This window comes from Apium graveolens, chromosome 11 (assembly GCF_009905375.1).
Source record: "Apium graveolens cultivar Ventura chromosome 11, ASM990537v1, whole genome shotgun sequence".
NCBI classification, from domain to species: domain Eukaryota; kingdom Viridiplantae; phylum Streptophyta; class Magnoliopsida; order Apiales; family Apiaceae; genus Apium; species Apium graveolens.
In genome coordinates this window covers 199,856,825-199,878,307 of record NC_133657.1, presented here as the reverse complement: position 1 = coordinate 199,878,307, position 21,483 = coordinate 199,856,825, and the positions used below count along the sequence as shown (strand labels likewise).

The window sequence follows — 21,483 nt, the reverse complement described above, 5'->3', positions numbered from 1 at the left end:
AGGAAGTCATAGGATCTCTCAAGGAGCATGAGGAACGCATAAAGGGTAAGACAGAAATAAATGAGAGTCAGTTGTTACTTAAAAAAGAAGAGTGGGAAAAACGAGAAAATGATGAGAAGAAATTGTTGCTTACCAAGGAAGAGTGGCTCAAACGTTCGAATAATGAGGGATTGTCGAACTACAGGGGTCGAGAAAGTCGTGACAAAAGCAAAATTAAATGCTACAATTGTCACATCTATGGACACATAGCTACAGAGTGTAGAAGACCGAGGAAAATGCGAGAACAAAGACAGGAAGCTAATATGGCATTAGTAGATGATGACGAACCAGCTCTGTTATTGGAAAAACTTGATAAGGCTACATCAGACAAGAAAATTATTGAAGGGAAGAATGTTGTATCTATCCTGTTGACAACAAAAGAGGAGAAGGTGAGTGATTCATGTGTATGGTATCTTGATAATGGAGCCAACAATCACATGACTGGCTCCAGGATAAAATTTGTTGATCTAAATGAAAGTATAACTGAACAAGTTAGATTTGGAGACGGATCGACTGTTGAAATAGTGGGAAAGGAACTGTGATGATGATCTGTAAGAATGGGGAAGAAAGAGTTTTACACGATGTGTACGCCTCGGCCAATTATCAGAGGATGGTAATAGAGTTGTTCTTAGAGGAGTTTTTTTGTAAGTTTTTGATAAAGAGGAGCGGTTACTTATGAAGGTAAAACGGTCGTTGAATCATTTGTACAAGATAGTCATTAAGACTGACAAACAAGCCTGTTTGATGTCTAAGGTTGAAGATGTGTCCAAGTTGTGGCATACACGTCTTGGTCATATTAACTATTAAGTTATGTCACTAATGACCAGAGACAATATGGTGACGGGAATGCCAACTATACAACAGCTAAAGGGAGCATGTAATGGGTGTCTTATGTCGAAGCAGACTAGAAAGCAAATTCCAAGCAAAGCTAATTCCAACGCCAAAAAGGTACTCGAACTGGTTCATGCAGATTTATGTGGCTCGATCGCTCCAGAGACAAACTCAGGTAACAAGTATTTTCTTTTGATCATCGATGATTATAGTAGATATATGTGGGTTTACTTTCTGAAAAACAAGGATGAGGCTTTTAAGGTGTTATGTGCATTAGTCGAAAAAAGATCCAAAAGAAAAATCAAAACGATGAGAACTAATAGGGGGGGTTTGTTCAAACAAGTTCAAAGATTTCCACGAGAATACTGGCATTGAAAGGCACTATACGACGCCCTATACGCCTCAACAAAATGGTGTAGTAGAGCGACGAAATAGAATAGTGGTCGAAATGGCGAGGAGTTGTTTGAAGGAGATGCATTTACCAACTTTATTGTGGGCAGAAGCAGTGAGAAATGCAGTGTATATACTAAACAGGCTCCCTACTCGAGCCTTGACTGGACTGACGCCTTATAAAGCCTGGTCAAAAAAGAAGCCGAATGTTAGTCATTTTCGGGTTTTTGAATGTTTGGACCATATGAAGATAGCTGGTAAACATATTAAGAAGCTTGATGATCGAAGCCTTCCTTTTATTAATCTGGGGAGGGAGCCTGGAACGAAGGGGTATCGCTTGTATGACCCGGTTGGCAGATGTGTTTATGTAAGTCGTGATGTCGTGTTCGAAGAATCAGAATCGTGGGACTGGAATCAGTTGGAGGAAAGTGAAGAAAAAGCATTTCAGTTCAAGATCCCGAATATAACAGAAACAGACGAAACAAATGACCACAATAGAGATGAATTTGAAGCTCTTACTGATGCAGAAGGGGGTGCAATACCATCACCTCAACGGTCCATATCAAGAATTAATGGAGATGATTATGACGGTAGCACATAATCTAAGAAGATTAAACCTATCAGTGAAGTGTACGAAGAATCAGAACAAGTGACTTTAGATGAAGAATTGTATCTTATGGGGATCGATGAGCCTGCGAATTTCAAACAGGCAGTTAAGGACATAAACTGGAAGAAAGCTATGAAGCAAGAGATCGAATCTACAGAGAATAATAAAACATGGAAATTGACTACTTTGCCACGTGAACAGAAGACTATAGGTTTGAAATGGATATTTAAATTAAAAAAGGATGCAGAAGGGAGAATTATAAAGCATAAAGCTCGCTTGGTCGCTAAAGGGTATGTCAAGGAGCATGGTATTGATTTCGATAAGGTGTATGCTTCAGTGACTCGTCTTGAGACAGTGAGATTATTATTGGCTCTGGCGGCTAAAAATAGTTGGGAGGTCCATCATTTGGATGTTAAGACGACCTTTCTTAATGGAGATATATAAAAAAGATGTGTATGTCTCGCAACCAGAGGGATTTGAAAAAGATGGCCAAGAATATATGGTTTATAAATTTTTGAAAGCGTTATACGGGTTGCGTCAAGCACCCCGTGCTTGGTATGAAAAACTGAATGCCTGTTTAGTGAGCCTCGGTTTCGTTCGTTGTCCTTATGAACACGTAGTTTACACTTGCAGAGAAGGATAGGAAAGTATGGTTGTGGCCGTATATGTTGATGACCTGCTTTGCACAGGCACGAATGTGACTTTGATCAGAAAATTAAAGAAACAAATGACTGACAGTTTTGAGATAAGCGACATGGGGAAGCTAAGTTATTATTTGGGCATTGAAGTAACACAAGGGGAAGGTTTTATCGAGTTGAAGCAAACAGGTTATACTCGGAAAATTCTGGAGAAGGCTGGGTTGAGTGATTATAACCATGCTAAGTATCCGATGGACTTGAAAGAACAGCTCACTCGTGATGAAGATGGAGAAACGATGGATGCTGGGAATTATAGGAGCATGATTGGTGGTTTACGTTATTTAGTCCACATCCGCCCGGATATTGCATATTCGGTGGGAATTACTAGCAGATATATGGAGAGGCCAACAAGATTACATTTGAATGTTGTCAAGAGGATAATGACATACGTAAAAGGAATGACACATTATGGTTTAATTTATTCGAAAGACAGTGGCAACAATATCTTAACAGGGTTTTCTGATAGTGACTTGGGAGGGCATTTGGACGATAGACGGAGCACATGAGGTATGGTTTACTATCTAAACGAAAGCATTATAATATAGGTATCTCAGAAACAAAGGTGTGTTGGCTTGTCGTCTTGTGAGGCGGAATTCATGGCTGCTACAGCGGCAGCGTGTTAAGGAGTTTGGCTCCGAAACTTGTTGAGTCAGATAACTTCTGAACGTATAGGTCCAGTTATCTTATGTATTGATAATAAATCAGTCATTGATCTTGCTAAGAATCCCATGTTCCATGTCCGGAGCAAACATATAGATATACACTTTCATTTTATCAGGGAGTGCGTGGAATGTGGTGATGTGATTCTGAAACATGTAAGCAGTAGCTGTCAACATGCAGACATTATGACAAAAGCACCAGCAACAATCAAGTTTGAGAAGATGCGTCATTTACTCGGTGTTAAGAATCTTGTTACTAAGGTTTGAGATTAAAGGGGGGAATGTTGGAATTTAATCTCAAACGTACATTTCTGGTTCTTGTCTGGTTCTTTTATATGTCTAGGTCTGTTATGCAGTAGTTATCAATGTTAGGTCACACACACTGTAGAAGGGGGTTGAATACAGTGTATAGCATAATCAAATCGAATTTAAAGAACACAAGTAACAGAACACAGATTTTATTCAACACAATAAACTCTGTTACAATATGAAACTGTCCTCTCTCAGTGATGAACAAATATCACAAGAGCTGCTAGGGTTACAATGAATGATATTCTCGATTATGATAACACATATAGTATAAACCCTATGTCTGTGTTTATATAGTACACAGTTACAAGATAAGTTCTAATTGATACGGAATTTAATTCTGCTTCCTAAAATATATCAATCAGATATCTTTTCTTCTAAGTCTTCTATTTTCAATAGAAATCTTCTTCATGTATATCTCTTTTTTATTTAGTCTTGATCTTCTTTCCTTTCAATCAGCCTTTCCTTATCTGCTCGTCCTCCCGCACTTAAGTTCTGATATCCATCTTCTGATAATTATCTCTTGATAATTTAAGTACTGATATCCTTAAGTTCTGACTTCCAGTAAGTGCTGATTTCAGTAATTACTGATATTTCCTGTTTGTTAAGATCTGAAAAACTAAACATGAAACACATAAGACATGACATCTCAAATATATCTAACAATCTCCCCCAACTTGTAAATTAGCATAATATACAAGTTCAATAGATATTTGATGATGTCAAAAACATTAAGTACAAATGCATGAGAATTTGACTAGATAACTACAACTTATAGTCCTTTTAGCTTTACCATCTTTAACTTCTGATAACAGCTTCAGTCTGTATACACATCAGAATTTAAGCAATTGTAGTTTCTGACTTGGCTTCATTATTTGATCTCTTTAATACCAGGAGTTGTCCTGAGATAATTCTTCAAAAGACATCTCTCAGCATATGCAAGTTCATCCAACATCCTCCTTTTGGCTTCTTTTAGCTCAGTTGTATCTTCACTTATCTGAAAGATAGCAGCTCTGAGATCATTGATCTTTGCCTTTCTTATATCCTTATCAAGTCTGATATAATAAGTTTTATCTGATTTTATGTTGAATTCAACAGCCCTATAACCCAGAAAAGTAGTAACAATCTTTGCATTGTTAGGCTTCATTTCAACAATCTTTCCATCATGAGCTCTGTACTTAGGATAGTACGATCTATCAGTCTTTATCCTGTAAAGTTTCCTCTGTCTCTCAATATTAGACCTTAAGAATCTGGTAGCATCATCTGTGGATTTGTTCTTAACTTGAAGCAAATATAGTACATGTTCCAATTCTTCATAGTACTTCAAGTTAATAGCATCTTTCCTAATCTGGAATACCCTCCCATCTGTCATGAAATATAACATTACTTGTTCTTTCAATGCAGAGTGGTAAACCATCTGTACATACTCCAATGGATCCAATCTTTCAGGAGTTGTACCTATTCCTGGTTCAGACAGAGATGTAGGATCTAGAGTTGTGTTGCTTACTCTTCTTTCATCAGTATTTCCCAAACCAGTTTTATCTTTGGCCTCCATTCCTAAAAGCAATCTACTCTGAAAACCTCTTGTTATACTCATCAGAGTTTGAGCAGATTGTTTTTCTTGGGTAAATCCTGGTAGAGTAGTTGAAGGTTTAACATGAGCAATGTCAGAGGTTATTCCCTTATCTCCTGATGACAAGCCAACTTGAGCTGTGTCAGAGGTTGCTTGCTTCTTTGTCAAATCAGAAGTTACCAAATCCTGATTTTGAACAACTTGAGCTCTGTCAGAGGTTGTTTGAGAATCTTTATTTTTCCTCAAAGTCAATTCATCTTCATCATCTTTTGCTTTCAGATCCATAGTTGGCATGTAAACCCTTACAGGTTCATCAATTTTACCTTTGCCCTTAAACTTTGGATCATACTCCACTTGTGACTTGGCTTTAGATGCCTCAGAAATTGTTCTTTCTTTAATCACAATGCCTTTAGCCTGTGGAGGTTTCTTTTCTGTCGCAGAAGCTTTAGACTTAGATTTTGATTTATCAATTTCAGCTTTCAGTCTAGCTTCTTCTTCTTCCAGCATTTTAAGATTCATCCCTGGATTTTCTTTAAGAAACAGCTTCTTTGAGATCTCTTCATCAAGATCTTCAGGATTGATTAGAACTTGTTTACCTAAACTTGATATCTTGCCAGCATCAGAACTTAGTCTTTGACTTGTAGTTCTATCTTTCAGTAATGAAAAGCCTTTGCCTTGTCTTTGACCTCAACCCTTTTCAGAGTTTCCCTGATCTTCATTTTCATCATCTTTGTTCTTCTGTGATTTAGTAGACTTGCATTTGGACTTAATTACTTTCTCCCCCTTTTTGGCATCATCAGGAAGAAGCAGGGAGATAAGCAATTCCACAGAATTTTGAATTTCATTAAGCTGAAATTGTTGAGCAGCTTGATCTTGCAAAAGATCAGAAATTTGAGCTTGCTGCTTCTCTTGAGACTTTTCAATATTTGCTAAACGATCAAAGTTAGGCTTGAAAAACCTCTGCGTCTCTATTTTGATCTTCTCAGCTTCCTCTTGCAATTTATTTTGAATTTTGTCCAGCTGGTCATGAGTTGCTGAGTGTTGACCTTGAAGGTGCCTTGTACTCAGTGCTGTAACTCGAAGATGTGTCTTGAAATCATCATTGGCAAACATCTCACCAGCCTTTGTCAAATGTTGAGAAAGAAAAACTGCAGTAGGGACAAATTCAACATTATTCCAGTCATTTATCCACTCTTTTCCTCTTGTAGTCTCACTCTAAGGAACTGGTGCTTCCCCTCTAACAAACTTCCTGACTAAATCAGCTTTGGATGGAACTTGTTGAGGTGCATGTCCAGATGGACCAGCTGCATCAACATCTAGATTTGTAGCAGCATCACCAGTGTTATCATTTTCATCAGAGTTTGCAGTAGGCAATGTAACAGAAGTGGCAGAATCTTCACTATCATCATCTTCTGATAAGAAACTCTAAGATCTCTAAGAAACTCTGTAGCACTTTTTCAATGTAATTAAGATTTTTGTACCTGAACAATGTAATTCTCACCGGAAGCTTTGAACAAACCTTTGAAGATTTGAGATGGTTCCACTGGGTGCATTGTCCTCTGGAATGTTTACCTTCTAATTTTTACCCGCAAAAACTGGTTATTGAGTTGCCTTTCAGCAATATGAGAATGATGGGGGAGCAAAAAATGTAGGTGTTGAGTATGTATATCTAGTATTTGAGAATTAATTACCCTCAATTTTACAGGTTTTTAAAAAGTTAAAGACTCTAGACATGTCATATTCTCCAAATTTAATTACAGCACCCGACTTCACTAGATTACCGTGTCTTGTAACTTTAAATCTCGGGGGCTGTATTAACCTAAGAAGTCTGCCAATGCTCCCGGATAAAAGAACAGAGGCCCAAAAGAGATAACACCCCAGGCCCAAGCCGGGGTGGTCCCCGGTGCCACGTGGCACAGGATAAAAGAGTCAACAGTCTCATGTTACCCAAAATGGAACAATTACATCCCAGCCGTGCATGGGTAAATATCTCAAGACAACTCTGATGGAGAAAGGACACCTGACCACACAGTCCATCTGAACCGTCCAACCAATCACCAACCAAGAATGATCAAAGGCCAGGATGAAGAGGTACAAACCCCAAAAATCCTAAATATTGGGACCTATAAAAGGCCCCAAAAAGAGGGTTTTAGGGGTTGAAAAACATTTGACTTCTACACACCTATACACACACCATCACATATATTTTGAATAGCTCCTTCTTCCCTCTTCTTCTTCTTCTTCTTCTTCTTCTTCTTCTTCCTCTTCTTCGAGAAAGCCCATTTCTTATTCTCACACCGGAGTTGCCGCGGGATACAACCCCCCCTCCGGTTCTGTTTTGCAGAGACCCCTACTTAGCAGGTTAACCACACTCCAACCGCTACAGAAGTCGGGTCCCAGCGCGTGTGAGAAGGGAGAAGACTTGGGAAGAAACCGAGTTATCATTGGCACTAGAAGGAGGGGCTCGAACCTCCGGTGGTGTGGTGTCATCTCTAGCTACATTACACAGCTACAAAACCTAAGAAACCCTCTCTCCGGTAAGAACAAAAACCCTCATTCTCTTTACAGCTTACTTTTCTTATTTTTTCCTCCAGAACAGTCACACATCATGGTACCATCACCCATAATCTGTTCTGAAACTATTGACCACGAGAAAAAGCAAAACCTCGATCTCCGAAACCATTCAGCCCACCGTTTCCCCGCCTAGGGACGGCGAGATGGAAGATATAGATGAAGAGCCCCCCCCCCCACAGCTCGTGCTTCATCTCAGCTTCAGCCCGGAGACCAGAGGTTAACCATAGAGAAAGCAGCCCATAAGTATGCTGAAACCTCTACAAACCCTTGGGGAAATATGACCCCAGAGCAGATTCAAGCGGCTATGGACTTGTGTAATGAAAAGAACAAGGCTCCTGAAACCCGTCCTGAAGACTAGGAAGAGCACTCGGAAGAATCCAGGGGCTCAATCTTGGATCGAATTGGCAAAACTAAGAGGCCGTCAGAGGACGCCCGAGACGAGATCAGGAGGGCCACGCTCCGGGACCGCATCCGAAAGGAGGAAGAGGCCAAGGCCAAAGCCAACATTGAAAAGAGAGTCCAAGAGGAGGAAGCCAAACTAAAGAAGAAGGCACGCCGGATCCATGTCTCCTCGGATTCCGAACCCAAAAAGGAATCTAAGCAGGAGCAAATGGCTCGGGTTCTCCGGGATCTCAAAAGAAAGGTGGAAGGAGATGTGGAAGTCGGGGCGGCGGCCACGCCCTTCACCAGAAAGCTGGAATCCACCCCCAGGGAGCCAACACTCAAGCACTTCAACTTCGACTCTTTTGACGGGCTTGCCGACCCTGAAGAACATCTCAACTACTTTGAACAGATCTCAAACATATATGATTACAATGACCTCACCAAATGTCATTTCTTCGCTTCAACACTAAAGGGAGGGGCACAGAAATGGTTCAGTTGAATCTCCTCCCGGAGCATCGACTCTTGGAAGGACTTCCGGGATATATTTCTCAAGAGGTTCAGGGCGAACCGTATGAACGAGCTCCAGATGTGCCACTTGGAAACCATTCAACAAAGAAGTAGAGAAACTCTGCCCGAATTCATCAAAAGGTTTCAAGAATTAGTCAACCAGCTCTCCAACCTTGAGAAAAAGGAAGCCGTGAATATTTTCCGGCGTAATCTCCACCCGGTTTTGTGTGAAGGCTACGTGAAGGACCTAATCCATAGGGAGCCCCAAAGCCTCGCCTCGGCTTATGTGATGGCTTCAAAGTTTATCAAAGAAAATGACTTTCTCACCTCGATGAAGATGAACAGGCGGATCCGGAATGATGATGAGTCCCCGGAACACCGTCGCGCCTACGGAAAAGAAAAGAGACACAGGACAGACAGACAAACCAATTATGTGCAGCAATCCCGGGGGACCCCACCCCGGGACGACTACTCCAAACCACAGAAGATTGAAAGGAAGCCCAAGCCCAAAAGGGAGCCAAAACCAGAGCCCAAATGGACTCCACTCAACTGGCCCCGGGCCAACATCTTGAGAGAAGTCAAGGGAAAGCCCTTTTATTACCCCCCGAAGCCGTTGTTGGCACCCCCGGGAACAGGGCCCGAGACAAACATTGCGGGTATCACGAAGATCATGGACACACCACGGAGAACTGCTTCTCTTTCAAAATGTTCATTGAAGATCAGATCAAAAAGGGCAACATGAACCAGTACCTACAAAGAAGACTTGATGACAGAGATAAGCCCTCTGGTGGCGGGAAACATGTGGTCAACATGATCTTCGAAGGAACCTCCTCCCCACCCCAGAGTCCGGATGAGGGCAATGATGTCCTGATGATCCATCCTGCTGAAGATGAGCTCATGTATTTCTCCAATGCCGATTATGAAGGCCTGGACCTCGAGCACAACCAAGCCCTGGTCGTGACTCTCGACATCGCCGACAATGAGGTACAAAGAATTTTGGTTGATAATGGTTCCTCAGCTAACATTGTTTTCGAGCATACCCTTAACATGATGAAGTTGGGACACATCCGCATGGATCCATGCCTCAAAGACCCTCTCTATGGATTCGGGAACAATATGATCCCGATACGTGGGGTAATATACCTCCCCATGGTCTTATATCATGAAGTTCTACGTGATAAGTGCTGCATCCTCTTATAACATGATTCTGGGAAGACCCACACTCACCAAGCTTCGAGCCATCCCGTCTACAATTCACTTGAAGCTGAAGTTTCCCACCCCGGGAAAATGCTACGGACAGGCGCTGGTCATGGTCGAAACTGATCTAGAAAATAAAAAGAAGGCAATGGCCTTACCCAAAGGCCAAAGCCGCAAGAAGCATCGTGAATATTTCGGCACAAGGCTAAAGTTGGACGTCAATATGATAGTGGATTCGGGATATAGCGTAACCAACGCCGACACCCGGATTCAAAAGTTTATCGAAATAAGAGAGAAAACCAAGGTAGAACCTGCTGCCTAGACGGTGGAAATAAAATTGGACCCCGGGAACCCCACCCGGAAGTTGAAAATTGGAAAAGGCCTAGAGACATCCTTCCAGGAAGAACTCATCTCGCTGTTAAAGGCATATGCGGATGTATTCGCATGGGCACCGGAAGATATGTCGGGGATCGATCAGTCCGTGGCAATGCACAGTCTGGATGTAGACCCGAGGAAAAAACCGATCAAACAGAAAAGGAGAAACTTTGCCCCCGAACGACAACAAGCAATAGACGAAGAAATAGAGAAGCTACTCAGGGCCGACATCATCTGCGAAATCAAGTATCCCAACTGGCTCGCCAATGTGGTGCTAGTCAAGAAACCGAATGGAAAGTGGAGAATGTGTGTCGACTACACGAGCCTCAACGCTGCATGTCCCAAAGATTCATATCCCCTCCCAAACATTGACCAGCTGATCGATGCAACGTCGGGCCACACCATGCTCAGCTTTATGGATGCCTTTTCAGGATACAAACAGGTCCGCATGAACCCCGAAGACATCGCCAAAACAGCCTTCATCACTCATAGGGTAGTCTATGCCTTCGTCATGATGCCTTTCGGGCTCATCAATGCCGGAGCCACCTACCAGAAAATGATGAACACTATTTTCAAAAGCCAGCTGGGGAGGAATATGGAATCTTATGTAGACGACATGATCTCTAAGTCACTCACAGTCCCAGATAACATAAAAGACCTCGAGGAGTGTTTTGACAACCTGAGGAGATACAACATGAAGCTGAACCCAGAGAAATGTGCATACGGAGTACCTTCAGGTAAATTCCTGGGGTTCTTGGTCAGTGAAAGGGGAATAGAAGCAAACCCGGAGAAAATCAACGCCATAATAGAAATAAAGATACCTCACACTCAGAAAGACATCTAGAAGCTGGCGGGATGCCTAGCGGCCCTGCCCAGGTTCATCCCGAAGCTGGCGGAAAGATGTCTTCCATTCTTCGAGTTGCTAAAAGGTGCCCGCAACAAGAAGTTAGTGGATTGGACCCCAGAATGCCACACAGCTTTCGAAGAAATCAAGAGACATCTGATGAACCCCCCGGTGATATCAAAAACCAAGCCCGGAGAGCCTTTATCCCTCTACATCACCGCTGGCCTCAAGGCTGTCTCTGCGGCACTGGTCCGAGAGGAAGGAGGAATGCAGATCCCCATCTACTATGTCAGCCAAGTCCTCAAGGACGTCGAGACTCGGTACCCAAACTTGGAAAAATTTGCCTTGGCCCTTGTACACTCCAGCAGGAAGCTGAGGCAATACTTCCAAAGCCGAGAGATCAGAGTGGTCACAGATCAACAGATCAGGAAGATCATCCACAAGCCAGATGCCTCTGGAAGGCTGGTTAACTGGGCCATTGGACAAGTTTGTGCCATGCACGGCGATAAAGGCCCAGGCCTTAACCGAATTCGTCATGGAATATACCTTCCCGGAGTGGCAACTACCCTCCCCCCAAGAGATAACCCTGAAAGGAAACAACCCGGGAACGGAATTCTAGAAGCTCTATGTTGATGGATCATCCACGGCCGAAAGGTCCGAAGCGGGCCTCATCCTCATCAGCCCAGAGGACTTCACCATTCAACAGGCAATAACTTTTGCTTTCAAGGCAACGAATAACCAGGCTGAATATGAGGCACTCATCTCCGGACTCAAATTGGTAAAATCTCTTGGTATTTCAAAGATGACCGTTTACAGTGATTCTCAGATCGTGGTCAAGCAAACCAGCGGAGAATATATCGCGAAAGATCCAACATTAGCATAATACCAGGAAATGGTACGGAGTATCCTAGAAGCCACACCCGACGTCACCATACTTCAGATCGACAGAGAAGAGAACTCCAAAGCAGATGAGCTGTCCAAGCTCATGCAAAATACTTCGGACCTCGCCAGTTCAGTGTACTTCGAAGAACTCAAAGTACCCAGCACAGAGCGAGCTGAGGTCCTGTGCATCGGGAGCCCAGACAATTGGATGACTCCCTACATAGCTTACTTAAGAGATGGGACGCTCTCGGAAGACCAGAACAAGGTCAGGTACTTAAAGCACAAAGCTGCTCATTTCTTCCTGGAAGATGGTCAGTTATACAGAAGAACCTTTTCAGCACCCACCCTGAAATGTGTGGACCCAGATGAGGCCAATTATTGCCTCCGAGAAGTTCATGAAGGCATCTGCGGAGACCACCTGGCGGCCAAAGCTCTAGCTTACAAAGTCATCAGACAAGGATATTACTGGCCCACAGTCCACTCCGACTCCATCGCTTATGTTAAGAAATGCCCCTAGTGCCAGAAATTCAGAAATGTTCCCAGGAAAAGCCCCAGCCTGCCAGCATCGGTATTATCTCCAGTCACATTTGCTGTTTGGGGTGTAGATATCATGGGCCCCTTTCCCCGAGTAAAAGGTGACCTCCGCTACGTCCTGGTAGCCATTGATTACATGACAAAGTGGGTAGAAGCCAAGGCCATGAGGACAATCAATCAACAAGATTGTATCAAGTTTATGGATGCAATCGTCATGAGGTTCGGGATCCCTGTAGTTCTCATCTCCGACAATGGCCCGCAGTTCGTCGGGTCCGAATTTGAGGCATATCTGAAAGAGCTCGGAATCAAGCACAAAAGAGCATCGGTTGCGCACCCTCAGGGGAATGGACAGGTCGAAGTAACTAACAGAACCGTACTTCGGGGCCTGGAAAAAAGACTAGAAGAGTCCAAGAAAACTTGGCCTGATGAGCTTCCAAAAGTCCTGTGGTCCTACAGAACCACCCCCAGAACGGGAACGAATGAGACCCCCTTCAAGCTTGCATACGGTACCAAAGCCCGCATACCAATCGAAACCGGGTCCCCTTCCCACAGGGTCATCAACTTTGACGAGATCTCAAATATTGAGGGACTTAAGACCAACCTGGAGCTCCTAGATGAGGTAAGAGACAAGGCGGTAAAAAGGATGGAAGGCGACAAAGAAAAGACAAAACTCTACTTTGGGAAGAAGGCAAAAATCAGAGAGTACGAAGCGGGAGACTTGGTACTCCGACACACCGAGGCCTCGGACCCAACCAATCAAGGGAAACTTCAACCCAACTGGGAAGGCCCCTATAGGGTTAAAGAAGTGCTCTGACCAGGAACTTACAAGCTAAGCTACCTCAGGGGAACCGAAGTCCCAAACACTTGGCACAGAGCCCGCCTAAGGAAATTCTACCAATAAAGGTAGGGTGCACATTCCGGGATCTCCTCTACCCTTAGGTTATAACAGCTTGATGTAATTTTCAACGTTTTCCCCGGAATGTATTTTTGCTTTAATATGATTTAAATGGAAACTCCACATTGAGCACCTCATAGCTCAAGATTATTCTACTATCATTCGATCACTGTCGCTATATTACTTAGAAAATTTTATTTAGTTAAAATTTTAAAAACCCTTCCCGGGGACCATTACACAAACCATGCGTACTTAGAAAATTTTATTCAGTTAAAATTTTAAAACCCCTTCCCGGGGACGATTACACAAACCATGTGTACTTAAAATATTTTATTCAGTTAAAATTTTAAAACCCCTTCCCGGGGACCATTACACAAACCATGTGTACTTAGAAAATTTTATTCAGTTAAAATTTTAAAACCCCTTCCCGGGGACCATTACACAAACCATGTGTACTTTTAAAACCCCTTCCCGGGGACCATTACACAAACCATGTGTACTTAAAAAATTTTATTCAGTTAAAATTTTAAAACCCCAGCCGGGGACCATTACACAAACCATGTGTACTTAGAAAATGTTATTCAGTTAAAATTTTAAAAACCACCTGCCCAGGGACCCCAACACGAACCACGTGTACTTAGAAAAATTTTGATGCAAGAAAACAAAACCAAATACGAAAGGGAAATATATTTACATGCATTCCTGAGGAAAACCAAGCCCCGGGACAAATCCAAATAACAAAGTCTAAAAGCCACAAGGGCTAAGTCTGAAATAACAGCAAGCTATGAAAAACAAATTACAAGGAACAAGGCCTGAGTCTTCATTCTTCAGTTCTCGGGAGGAGGAGGAGTCTTCTCGCGGCCCGCTTCGGGAGGCGGAGGCGGCTGTGCCCCGGAAGTACCCGCTTCAGCGGCTTTGGCCTCTTCACGACGGAGCTCCTCTGCCAGGTACAGCTCTATGAACCCGTCCATGTCACCACCCGGATTCTCAGCCAGATAAGCAGAAGCAATGTCCCAGCAGATGTTGACCTTCTCAAAGATCTTGTTGTTAAGCTCCTCGTAGTAAGTTGGAGTACCCCGGAAGGACTCAAGGACCTCCTCTTCCCGGGGCCTAGAAGCAAGCTCTTTCTTTAAGTTCTCCACCTCCGCCCGGAGGGACCCAACCAACTGCTCCGCAGCCTCTCGAGACTTCACCGCCTCAGCAACAGCCTTCTTATGTTCTCGAGACTCCTTTTTCTTCACCTCCCGGTACTTGGTGAAGTTTTCCTTCTCCTTAGTTAGCTCCTTCACCGCGTCCTTATTCTTGGCCTCCCTTATACGGAAATTGTGAAGAATGGTAGAGCAGCCGCTGATCCGAGCATTGACCTGAAAATAAACGACTAAGTACTAATGCAAGGATAGGATAGAAAATGATAAGGGAACAGTCTTACCTCTGAAATATCCCGGATAAGATGATCAAGGAAGGTATCCAAATCCTCCGCAGTATAGCAATCGAAGTCAACAGGGGTGGCATAGTTGTCAAACATTTCATTCCGGCGATCATCCAAGGTCATCCGGGCCAAGAGGTTCTTCAGCGCATCCTCCTCCACCAACTTCTGGCTCTCCTCCTCAGAAGGACCCGATCCAGAAACCCTCCTACGCTGGGGAGTCCCGGAACCACCAGCATCCTCTGCCACAGCCTTCCTCTTACGAGGATTCATCGATCCAACCTCCACCTCTTCCAGCTCAACCACCTCAACCTCCTCAGGCTCCGGGACAATATGTGTAGCAACTACCGGGGCACTTTGCCTTACACTATTTCCCGAGGAACCAGCATCCCGGGTCTGAGAACCACTACCTCCACCGGCTACTTTCTTCCCCAAGTCCAATTGAACGGCGCCACCAATCTTCTTGAACCTTCCGGCCAAATCTTTGAATTGTTGCGATATAGCGTAATGGAAAGGATTAAGGAAGGGAAGGCCTGCACAAGGAACAACAGTTATAAAAAGGAATAAGGCAGAGATATATATCAAGAAAAGTACTAGGAAAAAACTACTAAAGTAAAACACTTGTAGCCAACGTTAAACAATGTTTGATTATCTAAAAAGGTATCTCGGGTCCACTGGGCACCAAGAGCAACCACAAAGTCATACATCTTCACCAGGGCATCTCCACCGAGTCGCTCGGATGGGAACCTGTTATTTTTCAAAACAGTTTTGTATAAAGGCATAAACTTCAGGTTCCAGCCCCGGACGAAGATGAACTCCTGGTGCCAGCCCCGGAGCGAGTTCAACATAAAGACGGGAGCTTTTTTGGCATCGGAAGGGAGCCCACAACCATCTATATTAAAGGTAAACTCAAAAAGGGGAGGCAAGGTGGACTTCTTAATCTTAAAAAGGTAGTGGAAAAGTTTAAACGTAGGGAGATACTTCTTTACATGACAGCAGGCAAGGAACCAAGAAACCCACTTAACAGAATTCGGGGCCAGCTGGGTGAAAGGTATCCCGTAGACATCGCGACACAGAGACTTGGTGAATTGATGAAGGTTGGGACTCATACTACGTAGATGCTCTAGAGGAATTCCTACCCAACCGCCAGCAGAACGGTGATAAACCCTCTCGTGAGGCCCGAGCCACCTCCATTCCATATCATCCCCGAAATGAAAAACGGCCTTTACCAGATCATCCATCTGCTTAAAAGTATACTCGGAGAGGTCGGGATGACGGGGAGCTGGAACATACCTAGTACCGGGAGCATTATAAAAAAACTGATCCATACGGGCCCCGTCATAAGGCTCTATGCCCCCGGGCCGGTAAGCAGTAGTAAGGTCCCTGAAGTAATAATCGTGGGGAGGACTATTCTCACGGGTCTGAACAAAGTAATGATCTATGTCTACCCAGGACCCGTCTCTCCTACCCAAAGTCTGCCCGGGGTTTAATAGGAAGGTAGGCAACTCCTCAACTACAGCTTGGCGACGGGGAGGCATATTTTCTGGTTCCGGGGAAGAGTCACTCGAAGAATGTTCGGGAAATCCAAAGTGGGGACGGTCAGGTCTACGTTTCAGGTTATCTAATGTTTTCCTTCTACCCCTCCTAACCATATAACCCCGGAGTCTATGTGTAATAACCCCAATTTTTGGAATTTTTGAAACCCTTATGAATAGTGATTTTGCAGACTATGCTGAATAAGAAAACTTTTCATAACACACTATATAGCAGTTCTTTTATGGATATTCTGAGATTTTATTAGTACTCTATATGGTATATAAGTGTATGTAAAGATCGTCAGAATCCAATTCTGAACACTTTGATTTTCCCGGAAATCCACTAGATACAGAAAGAATAGAGTATAAGGTAACAGGATAAGAAGGATTTAAATTAAAGGATTATAAGAGAGGATCATAAAAGGAATACAATGTATTGAGAAAGGTTAAGGAAACCCAAGTAGTAAGATCCCGGGTATGATCCCTCAAACGAGAAACGAGAACGAAAGTTAAGCGAACCGTATAACAGATCAGCGGTCATTAGGCAAACAATTAGGAGTTAATCAAGGAGGTTAGGGATGATGAGGTCATCCAACCAATGAGAAGAGGGCAAGTAAGAGATGATGACACAATAAGGTGATGCAAGCATGACATAGGGAAGGAGGAGGTTTGGTTGGTTTATAACCACACAAATACAAGGTTAATAAGGTAATTAACCAAAATCAAAACAAAACCAACCAAGCTAAGCTAAACAAATCAAAAACACAAAAATCTCTCTTTCTTCCAAGCTTGCTCTCGGCTTTTCCCCATTTTCAAGAAGAAGAATTTCAAAATTCAAGTTCCAAGCTTCCTTAATTGGTAAGATAATTATCTAGTACTCCTTATGCATAGATATAGCTATCCCATGAGTTTAAGCTTCAAATTCCTTCACAATCTCTTCCAATAATTCAAGGAAGAAGATGGTGAATAGTAACTTTCAAAAAAATAACTTTAGTTTTCTTGAATTTTATGAAAGTTTAAGGTTATACAAGCAAGGATCAAGGTTCTTTAGGCATTCAAAGCTCTTGTGTTGTGTTAAGAAGCTTCAAGAAGGTATAAACTCCAAACCCTAGCTTTAGTTTTGAGTATTTAGGAATGGTTATGATTGATATAGTATGTGTGAAGCATGATGCTTGTTTGTTTAGAGTTTGGGTTGGAGTTGTAGTGTAATGAATGTTGAATCTTGTTGATTTGTTAAAGAAATTAAGTATAGTTTAAATTCATGATGAGAATAACATAAAATTGGAAGAACTTGAGGTGTTGGGGCTGTTGTAGTGTGTTTTGGATGGATGTTGGTTGTATGAATGAATTGGGATTGATTGGTGGTTGATTTGGATTGGTTTAAAATTGGGAAATCACGTAAACATAGCCGTCGTAATGTCCGATTTACTTTAGACTGCTTTTGTTCTTAATATCAGGACCCTTGAACTCACTGTTAGGTTTTGACCATTGCCATGTTTAGATAGTTCATGTTATGAGCTTCGTTTTGATATGTGGTTCGTTTGATTCCGATGTACGGTTTAGGAGAAACGACCGTTTTAAGTAACGGCGTTTCGCGAACGAACCATTACCCCCTCGCCTTACTTTGAAACATTGGTTAAAGACCTTAAATGACTAATTGTAGTATGAAAAATTTATGTAAGGTGTATTAGGCAGTTGGTAAGACACTCGCGAAAGAATCACCTTAAAACTCTTAATGGTTAATTTATTAAAAATGGTGGAGCCGAGGGTACTCGAGCGACTTAAGTGAATCGTTAAGCGCAAAGCGAGCGTTAGAGTCTAGATTGGTTAAAGTATAGATTCTTAAGCGACTTTGGTTTAATTGCAACTTATATGTTGTTTATAGGTTGCCAGACTCATCCCAAGCCTTTTATCACCCCCAGTCGCTCAGGCAAGTTTTCTACCCGTTATACTGTTGTTGTGATGTATATATGTATATGCATTATCTTGTGATAGATGCATGTTGGTTAATTAGCAATTCTTGCAATATATTGGAGCATGTTGATATGGTATATATGCATGCTTGTTTCGTAATCTTGATATATATCTGTTGATTCAATTGCTTATAAGTTGCATAATACATATGCTAGAGATAAGCAGTAGTTGTGTATACCCTTAGTATAGGGACCCAAAGGTGAAAACATTTTCTAAAACCGGGAGTCGATGTTCCCGAGTAGATTTTATATATATATATATTTATATATATATGGTTATAGTTTTCAAAACTATTAATCGAATAAGGTTTATTCGATAACTTTATTTTTAAATAATTGAATATTATTTGAATATTCATTCGAGGACTTATGACTCCGTTTATTTTATTAATGAATATTATTTGCATATTCATTTGAGGATTTATGACTCCTTTTTTTTATTTAATGAATATTTTTTATAATATTCATTCGAGGGATTATGACTCCGCTTATTATTTAATAATATTCTTTATTTTATTAAAGAATAATGTTTCGATAATCAAACTTATTTTCGATTATTCAAATAAAGACAATACTTTCGTATAAGTATTTCTTTGGTTATTTAATACCCATTTCAAGTATGAGTTGTAAAAACTTCTACTTCAATTATTTTTATAAAGATTATCCTTATGGGAATATTATTTAAATAATAATATTCAGATATTTTCTAATATTTCGGGACTGATTTATTTCATTAAATCAGCGTTACTCCAAACATTCTTAAAAATGTTTTCGAGTCTTCAAAGTGATTTTTAAAAGTTAGAGCGGATCCCAAAATTCATTCTTATATTTAAGATCTTCCTTTCGAAGGGGATTTAAATACTCGCTCCAAACCTGGGGGATCCGGCTCAGTGGTGTATTTTTATATTCGCAACTAGGTTGCTGTTTTGATAAATGAATTGATTACTTACCCAACGTTCGGGAAGTAAGTCCTTCTATTGAGTCGGCATAAGCAACATGGGCTCAGTGGGCGTCCATGATAGTGTAAGTGGCTCAGTGGGAGTCCATCAAATGCGTAAGTGACTGAGTGGCAGTCCAGCATAAGGTCCTATTGCGACCAGGGTGATGACCAGTGGGGAATTCGTCCATCTACTAGTAGAAAAGGTTACTTATTGATATCTTTGCCTGATCAGCAAGATATCAAGTTTATGCCAAGGTTTTCTCCTTTCCAAATTCATTGGATATTGCAACTCTGTTTATAATTTTCATAACAGAGGTTTTCAAGGAGTGTATGAAATGTATATATATATAGGTGTATATATATATCGGGACTTAATGAAGTATCTCGTAACTTCATTCTTTATAATGATATTTCAAAGATTGAATCTATTCAAATCTTATCTTGTAATCTCATCTATGTGATGAACTTTTGAAACTGATTATAACTTGAACGGTGGTAGTTCAAGTAGTATTTGGAAAAGATATAAGTATATTGGAGTATTTTGTAACTTCATCTTTTCAAACTTATATCTGGTTAATGATTATCTTATGCATGACAAAGATTTTCAGAAAAACATTGAGACAAGGTTAGATATATGAGATCACCTTGCAACGATATTTTTTTTTACAGTTATAAACTGGAACTCTATGTATATTATGCATGGAAGAGGATTCAAAGATTTTGGAAAGTATATATACATATATACTGAATATTTTGCGACTTGGTCGCGTTAAGATATCAACTTGGTTCATTTCTTTTTGACCAAGACTTTCATGAGTACTATGAGAATGCTCATATATTGTTGATTATTATACATATTATTTCGGTGGGCTTGTTGCTCACCCTTGCTTTCTTCTTTCATCACACAACAACAGATAGAAAAGATGAACAGGACCAAGCTTCCAATTCGCTAGCGGATAAGAAATGTTCCGCAGTTTCCTGTAGGTGTTGATGCCGCTATAGCTGAGGTAGGATCTACCAATAGGCTAGGTTTTCAACTATTGATGTACCAAACTTATGTATATTTATGAATTGTAATAATGGCAAAGGAAATGTAAATTTATTCAGAAACCCTTTTAAGGTGTAATGGTTTATAATTGTGGAATAAAATTACTTGGGTTATTTTTGGATATTCATCTCTGAGACTATAACTTGTGGTGTGTGTGTTTATTGTGGGGTCACAGTACAGAGTAGTTGATTGTTTATTAAGATTGGGTGTTATTAAGGGTAATGGAACTCGTGACAACCCGGATCCCCGACCCCAGATTTGGGGGTGTTACTCTATGCCATTTCGGAAGAAAAAGAAAAAGAAAGAAACACAAAAGCTACTCAGAAACAGTTAACCGCAAAATTAAAACACCAAAGTACATCATACAACCTATACATACATACATACGCGCCTATAACACATGCTATGAACAGTAATAAAAGCAAAGAACAAACCCAGTTTTGCATAGATTAAAACCCTTATTCGCACATATGCACATACCAAAACACAAACCCAGATTCACTACAACCTTCAACTGTTTCTTTGCAAACAAAAGCTATAAATCTAAACAACAAACAACATGTTTGACTCACTAAAACTCGACACAACAAAATAAACTGATTCAGATACTTGGGCACGCATGCATTCTAAAAACTCAGACTACAAGTATTCATTAAACAATCACGAATAAACAAAGAATAGAATGAAGACAAGTTCGGAAACTTACAAGAAAGCAGGAGAAATAAGGCGGCTTCAAAGAAAAAGCTCCCAAATTCGACTTGGAGAAAAATTGCAGAGAGTTTTCGTGTTTGCAGTTACGTAAAGTGAAAAGAAATGAGACAAGTACAGTATTTATAGGCACAAATGGAGAGGTAACTCACTCAACTACCTCGCAATCCGGTCCGTTGAATGAAGACACGTGGCACAATCCTGAGCGTCCAGAAAATAACCGCTCCAGTAAATGATTACATCGCTGTAATTATTTAATAGGCACGACTTTTGAGGAGAAAAAGGAGGGGAAAACTGCAACGTTTCGTATACATACATATACTTACACATATATTCGTACAAGAAGCTCAACCGCCGCCTGACACTCCGGGAAAAGCGCTAAAGTACTACCCACCTGTCACATCTGCACCCAGGCCTACCCAAACACAACCCCGGGGACTTGTACCCAACAACACCCCGGGGTTATGGGCCACAAATAAAAGGAAAAATGACAAAAAATTTCCAAGGGCCAAGAACCAAAAGGCCTACCCAAACACAACCCGGGGACTTGTACTC

The 21,483-nt window shown here is 41.5% G+C and overlaps 2 protein-coding genes across 4 annotated transcripts in view; both read left to right on the top strand.

The window, feature by feature from the left end:
• LOC141697183 (TMV resistance protein N-like) overlaps positions 1–21,483 on the top strand; it is a 261,701-nt gene that overhangs the window by 118,121 nt on the left and 122,097 nt on the right. The window lies entirely within an intron of this gene.
• On the top strand, positions 11,880–12,386 carry LOC141696486 (uncharacterized). The gene has a single exon (XM_074500620.1). It carries the CDS (start codon positions 11,880–11,882, stop codon positions 12,384–12,386), a length of 507 nt encoding a protein of 168 aa, XP_074356721.1.

Excerpts from the sequence above, each read along its gene's own strand:
- LOC141696486 (XM_074500620.1), top strand. The coding sequence starts at position 11,880 with ATGGTACGGAGTATCCTAGAAGCCACACCCGACGTCACCATACTTCAG.